We start from the raw sequence: 7500 nt of genomic DNA on the forward strand, positions 1-7500 counted from the left end.
CAATGGGGTTAAACGTGTGGCGTGAAACATCCAAAAAATTAACCGTGTGTCGTGAAAAAGGGAAAAAATTAACCGTGTGTCGTGAATTATTTTGTCCAGATAACCGTGTTGTTTGTAGCTTTTTCTAAGCTCTGAACAATTATTTGATGTAAAAATTAAGCGTGCACCGTGAAATTGCGAAATTCTTAACCGTGTACCATGTTTGTTAAACTTTGTAGTTGTTATAAGCAAACAACTGTAAAATGGCCCATTGTTGTAAGCTTGAGTTTGTTAAATTTTGCTGCCATTGGGCGCTACAGAAAGTAAAAACAAGTAACGCCACAAGACATTAACTTTTTTTAAGTTCAACTATTTCCATCACATTTTCATTTTCGCTTTTCTTGCACACCTGTTTGTCACTGAGTAAAATTAACTGATTAAAATGGTGCGCTGTTTCTTGTGGAATGGAATGTATAGTAACAACCACCAAATGCCCTCTGTCAGAAACCCGTCTGAGGATGTTTAGCATATCCAGGGATGACTCTTGATCTAAGCCTGCAGGAAATGCAATAAATAATGAACTATTCTTTGTTCGTCAAAAATGTTGACACAGTCCTTGTTCAATGGTCGAATACCGTCGGTCGACCCAAGTAATTCAGTTAGACAGTTGATTTGAATGCCAAACTTATTATGTGTCCAGCTTAACCTGATATCATAACGACAAAGAATTTGAAACACGGGGAAAATCATGAAAGTAATAATATTGACTTTCTAAATCTGTGAGAATGTCTATCCCCATGAAACGTCATATATCTAAAATAACCGCTCGCCTTCCTGGAGGAAGCTAAGCGTTTATCAGATGTTGCTCCGTGACCAACACGTTTCCTTAAATACTGTGTACTTTCAGTAGAATTCTTGCTGTCTGCCATAAGACTGTTTTCTGTAAGTCCGCAATCCTAATTTCAACATCAATGTTTTTCAATAGTGTAGCAGCTCTCGTAACCTGCTATTGCTTGCTATTGTAAGCAGCTTCTATTGTTTTTAAGTTTAAGCAAGAGAAAATGAGGGGACAGAGAGGGAGGCTCAGGGCGTTGGCCGGGATATGTCATGTCCACGAAAGTTATTTTTAGACGAGCGGAAGTCTTTGTTCTAGCGGAAGTCGGTCTTCCTAGACGTCCACATGCAGACGTTAAGTCCACTTCGTCCGCCATTGCATGAGATCTTTGCTTTTCTTTCAAACATCAAACCGAGGTTGGCCTGCACGCGGACGTCTCGGAAGACAGACTTCCGCTAGAACAAAGACTTCCGCTCGTCTAAAAATAACTTTCGTGGACATGACTTATCCCAAGGGCTGGACCGGGAGCCTCCCTCTCTGTTCCCTCATTTTCTCTTGGCCTAAGTCATTGTTTCAGCTGGTTAGTCTTTTGTTTTTGGCTAAGGTAGCGAGCCAATCACATTATACTTTACGAGAGCTTCTACATCAACCATGTTTTTTAATCTGTCAGTTAAGTTTCTTGGTATCGCCCCTAACACTTGAATGTTCCTCAGTTTCTTCAACTCCCTGGCTAGATCTAAGTCTTTGTCGTGCACATTACAGACAGTCTATGAAGTAACACATTTTGTTGGTCTTTATATAAAAAAAAATTCCATTGAATTCCTCGGCATCATGACTATCCCGTTCAACACAGCTTAAATGCTGGATCGATTCTCAGTCTCCTGATATTAAGGCACCGCTTCATGAAGTTACGTAATTTTCTTACCCGCGATTGGTTCATCAAGCAAAACGACCAGAGGTCTGCTCACAAGTTGTAACGCTATGCTGTAAAGATGATTCTGAAAACAAATCACTTCAAATCTTCGGAAAAGATATGCACAGATCGCACTTCTTAGATATCATGGGTTGATTAGGAAAACAATGAAGACAACTAGTAAATATACGACAGGAAAAATGGATCTCCGACTTTCATACAATACAGCGTCGTATTCGCGAACCCTAAACCCTCCAATATCTATCTGGATGCCCTAGCCAAGCCAAGACAAGCGAGGTACATCAAATAAAAAAAATACTTTGCTTATAGTGGAAGTGCAGTTAGCTATCAAGCTAGTTAACAGGCACCCCACTTTTAACAATGTGAAACTTAACAGAAACATTATTAAGAAACCCAACTGGCAGGAGGCAACCAGTTGGCCATTTACAAAACGTGGTAAAGTTGAATTCGGGACAACCGGAAACAAATCCCTACCAGAGGCTAGAACGGGATTTGAACCCGGAGCAGCCGCATGCAAACCCAACGCCCTAACCACTCAACCACGCTGCCTCCACATCGTTAATGTGATCCATGTATTTGTTAAAATTTGGGTTTAATGTGATTATTGAACTGGGTCGTCGCTTCGTTTGACGATTTTTACAACTGCCTTGAAACCACTCTTAAATTCAAAGTACAAAAAATTAGAACGAGTTCTGTTGTTAATTCTGACAACCAACCTGCAATTTAGTGAGATTAACTCTGTATGGTCCTTTGACAGTCCTGTCAGCGACTGTGGTTAGTCTAGTCTGAAAACATATTCAGTACTTAGTTCATCCAAAAGCCCAAAGCGTTAGTCTGACAACGAAATTCGAGCAGGATTGGGATTAATCAAGGTAAATAATCCAGGTAACCAATGAAGGTAATTAATCAAGGTAACCTATAGTGCTTGGAGATCCCAGGAAACCCATTTGAGCGTTGGTCCTTGGGTGGAAATAAATCTGGGCCCGTCCACACTAAGGCGTTCTTAAAAAGCTCCGTTTTCGATAACCTCCGGCTCCCTGACAATGGATAAAAAGATCTGCATACACACTAGCGTTTTTACATCAAATTCGACCGTCCACAGTAGAGACTAAAAACTGAGATGTAAAAATGCGTTTATGTTAACCAGGCTTTGTTTAAGTCTTGGCACGCACGAAACTGTGAGGCATGCATAAGGTTATGACGTCACGGGTATTCGCCATCCACACTAGAACGATAGACCTCCGTTTTCAAAAGTCTCCTCAAAAACCAAAATTTGACTTGATTTGCTTTCATTGTTAATTTCACTTTACAGTGTCCCCAATTAGTGCTCCAGCGCTAAATCGACTAGACACTTAAATAAAGTTCCTTTCCTTTCCTTTCCTTTCTACTTTCAAAAGCGTTTTCGTGGACCTCCGTTTTTGAAAACCTCCGTTTTCTATCGCTTCAGTGTACGATGGACGGTTATCTATAAACGGAGGTTTCCGAAAACGCATTTGTAGACGCGGGCTGTGACAGTCAGAGCTCTGACTTATGGTGTTGTCTTCAACGACTTACTGACATCTTTTACGTACCTCACAAATAATTTGCTCCACTCTTTTAATGGTGTTGCAAACATTTTCAGACGTTGTCATCAACGCATAGAGCATAAGATACTCTTTCAAGGTAAGCTCTCCAATACAAGCAAGCCACGAGAACTGTGATTCATCGCCAAAGTTTTGAACAAGGACATTCAGTGGTAGTTTCTCGAGCTTCGTGCCGTTTACCGTCAAGTGTCCCTTAAGATGAATGCAAACAATATATATGTCACCTACTTTGGGAGGTAATAGGTAGTTTGCAACCAATCTCTTGGGGCCTGGCCAAACGGGAAATGTTTGGCGTTTAAACAATGTCAAACATTGTTTGTTGACCAACCATTTTAGCGTTTGGCCACCTTATTTGGTGCTGTTTGATCGTATTTGATCGTGTTTGATAAAATTTGAAGGCCACTAAACATTCGATCAAATAACTTAAAACATTTCAGAATCTTTTGTTCTCGTGTTTGATGGTTTAAGTTTTGTTCGTTTGGCCAGCCGTATCAAATATGTTTGACGCGTGCATGCGTACAACGCTGGCTCTGCCGCTTGTATCCACGTGCTGTTTACTTATTTGTGACCCATAGTTCTTTGCTTGTGGAGTTTGATCTGAGTTAAATCAAACATGTTTTAACCGTTTGCCCACTCACTTCAAAATCATGATCAGCATGTTTGGTCATCAAAAATCTTTGATGTTGTGTAAACGCCAAACATTTCCCTTTTGTCCCGGCCCTTAGAGAGATAGATAATAATGCGGCAATGTACAATTGCTTGTGGACGAACAAAAGGAGCTAATGACAGATCTTTTGTTTTCGTCCACCAACATAGCGGCGATGACGTAACGTGAAAACCACCTATACGGACTTCAAGATCTACGACAGCGACGTCGACGAAATCTTCAACTCAAAATATGACTTGGCACTATCGTAAGTCTTTCGCGATTTTTACGCCTAATTCGCATCAAGCAATGTTCGGGAAGTAGGGAAGTATGCTCATGTTGTCGTTGAAATTTGGTTCAAATTTGGTGAATTCACGTCGTCGTTTTTACGCAGAGCACGCAAAAATGTGTGCTAAAATGCGTGCTGCACGTGCAGCACGATTATTTTTCCTCTTTTAACCAATGATGTTATTGTTTTGTGGCGTTGTCGTCGTTTCTTAAACTCTCTATAATCACGAAAGCTGGGGATTTTGGGAAACCAATTTTATGCCCAAATATGGACAAAAATAAGATCGAAGCTGCACGCGCGGGATATCCAAATGCGGAAATTTTTAAACTCAAAGAACCTTATCTCTGAACCAGAATTAAACTCTTCAAAGTCACGAGCTTCTGTCATGAAAAATAACATTTTTTCAAGTAAAGGCATAAAAGGTGGCAGCTTTTCATTACCTTCCCACATCCACACGTAAGTTCTCCACAGAGAAGTTGAAGCAAAGTAGTTTTTCCTGCTCCATTTTTCCCTACTACGGCAACCAATTCTCCGTCTTTGAATGTCAAATTGGCATTATAGATATCTTGAGTGGTAATTTCATTTGGCACGGCAAGTGCTTCAACCTTTATATCACGAAGATCGCCGAGTAGACTTTCTGAACTTCTTTCCACCCGAGAACCGCTCACAGTTCGTTGACTTTCCAAATCACGTTTTTCCGAATAAACTTTCGTGTATCCGGGATCATTAAATTGACTAGTCGTCTTGTTTGCGGGATAAACTTTATTGCTAATCCCAAGAGCCTTCCTTAAATATTGAACGGTTCCATAAAATAAGGTTTCGTAGCCACGACTAATTTTACTATCTTCTAAGTTTGCAAATCTTCGAGTTATTTTTTCGGACCGAAAATGCTGGGAACAATCTGGTGCTGAGTATTGAAGGCTTACTGGTTCAACTGGGATCCAAGCTGATGTCTAGGAGAAAAAATATAGGACAAAATAAAAGATGGATTTCGCACAAACACTTTTTTAAGTAAGCGAATGACGTGTAAAATAGCACTACTACTACTACTACTACTACTACTACTACTACTACTACTACTACTACTACTACTACTACTACTACTACTACTAGGTCTACTACTACTACTACTACTACCACTACCACTACCACTACCACTACCACTACCACTACCACTACCACTACCACTACCACTACCACTACCACTACCACTACCACTACCACTACCACTACCACTACCACTACCACTACCACTACCACTACCACTACTACTACTACTACTACTACTACTACTACTACTACTACTACTACTACTACTACTACTACTACTACTACTACTACTACTACTTCTACCACTACTACTATAGAGAGAGCAGGGAAAAGTGGGACCATATATAGAGTTTTCACGTGACGTCACGACGGCCATGTTGGTGTCCCCAACTTGAGCTCTATTATCATGCAAAGGTTTTTTTTTTTTCGCTTCGGTGGAAAAACAAGGTTACCGATCACGTGATTGAAAGCACTCTATATGCGAAGTGAAAGATAAAACGGAAGTGGATTTCAGCAAAATAAATTTTTAAAAAGCGTTCAGTTTCCTGCAACCAGAGTCGTAGATTTGAATAGTGTCTTTTGCCTGTGTTACTCTGAAATACGTCTATTATTTTGCGTTCAATTTACATTTACAAGGACATTCTTCGTAAAAACAAATAAGTATTTTCATTACCTCAGAGGATTTCTGCTCCTCGTACTGTTTTTGAGTTCGCCTTACAAGAAAGGACTGTATTTTAAAGGATATTCTCAGCACAACACACAGCACTGTAGGAATCAGAGACATAAATATTACAAGACCAACAAGGACGTCGCTCCATTGCACCGCAGCATCCACAAACGTAAGCTTGTCCGGGCACGTGGGATTGCACAGGGCTCCAAGACAGCTGTCAATTATCCTCACGGGCTGATTTGTCTGTGCCCATTTGAGAAGAGTGGATTGTAGAGTGATTGCCCTGTTGCCTCCTCGTATTGCCGTAGATAGCCAAGTTCCGGGCTTTTTGGAAGTGCTGCGACAGAATATTTCCAAGGAAGAATCTTTTGAGAAATTTCTCAAGGACCCTCAATTGATTGTAGAAAAGCAATTTCAAGCTTGATTTAAGTTTCTTGTTAAAGGGAAAGTACGGTCTAAAAAAATTCTCTGAATCGAAAGTTCTTTAGCATGAAGCTGTGTTGTCAAACTTGATTGACTACTTATTTGGGTTTTTAGTTTTATATGCCTTACGTAGCAAACAACAACGCCTCAAAAATAGAAAACCGCCATCGTTGTTTTTGTGTATGCAAACGAAGCTTTGACGTAGCAATTTCAAATCCTGCTGAAATGGATTTAAACGAGGAGGCACAGGCGAGGAGAGCGATACTGACCCAATTATAAACTTGAATGTAATCCAGAGGGTATTGCGTTGGTTTTGGCAGCCCTATCAGACCTTGTTAGAACAGCGGTGATCTAACCCAAAAGTCATGGGTTAAATTCTCACCCTGGTCAGAGTTTTTCTCTGTCCTTGTGTGGGCCCGTTTCCATCAGTAAGGCTAATGCTCAAATCAAATGCTTCATATGGGTAGAAAACTAGCACTTCACATTACACTCGAATCAGTTAAGCCTATGTTAACTAAACACTTAGTGACCCGAGTATTAACCCTTGATTTTGAAAAAGACGCCTGTTTATTTTAACTAGAATTTCCCTATTTAATAATCCGCCATTACTAACTTTAAAATATTGAGAGAGCTGGACCAAGTAGAAAATGACGTCAAAGACTCACTTTTTTAGTTTAAGAATGCAATGCGTGTGTACGCGGCTGAATTAATATGCAGCACGGGAGTTTCAGACTGTTAAATTCATGTTTTGCATATATAATAAGCTGCATTCAGGCGCTGAAAATTTAAGCTATCGAGTAAATGACGTCAATTTTTCCTAGATTCAACGTTCTGAGGTCCAATCGGTCAGTTTTGAACGAGAGTAATGGCGGACCGTTAAAATCCAAAACTTACATTGAAAGCAAACAGCCCTTGGATAAAAATCAAAGCACGAAATTTTGCCAGTCAGGCATTAAGCAAACACTTTCAAAATCTGAACAAAAAAGGAAGTGATTTTTTATCATAGTGTAGCACTTTAAAATTTATCGACACTGTGTCATCTTCCCTCCTCACCTAAATGCAGCATTTCCTTGAGTAAATTTCCTGTTGTA

The 7500-nt window shown here is 40.1% G+C and overlaps 1 protein-coding gene across 1 annotated transcript in view; it reads right to left on the reverse strand.

Moving 5' to 3' along the window:
* LOC137984392 (uncharacterized) overlaps positions 1-7500 on the reverse strand; it is a 16965-nt gene that overhangs the window by 8415 nt on the left and 1050 nt on the right. Inside the window, exons 1-7 of the mRNA XM_068831573.1 lie at positions 7463-7500; positions 5990-6323; positions 4707-5219; positions 3320-3523; positions 2465-2533; positions 1740-1812; positions 389-534 (exon numbers count right to left, since the gene is read on the reverse strand). The exon at positions 7463-7500 is cut by the window's right edge and continues 1050 nt beyond it. Coding sequence (XP_068687674.1) covers positions 389-534; positions 1740-1812; positions 2465-2533; positions 3320-3523; positions 4707-5219; positions 5990-6323; positions 7463-7500 — 1377 coding nt within the window. The remainder of the gene's footprint in view (positions 1-388; positions 535-1739; positions 1813-2464; positions 2534-3319; positions 3524-4706; positions 5220-5989; positions 6324-7462) is intronic.

The sequence above is a fragment of the Montipora foliosa genome, chromosome 14 (genome assembly GCF_036669935.1).
Source record: "Montipora foliosa isolate CH-2021 chromosome 14, ASM3666993v2, whole genome shotgun sequence".
Lineage (NCBI taxonomy): Eukaryota > Metazoa > Cnidaria > Anthozoa > Scleractinia > Acroporidae > Montipora > Montipora foliosa.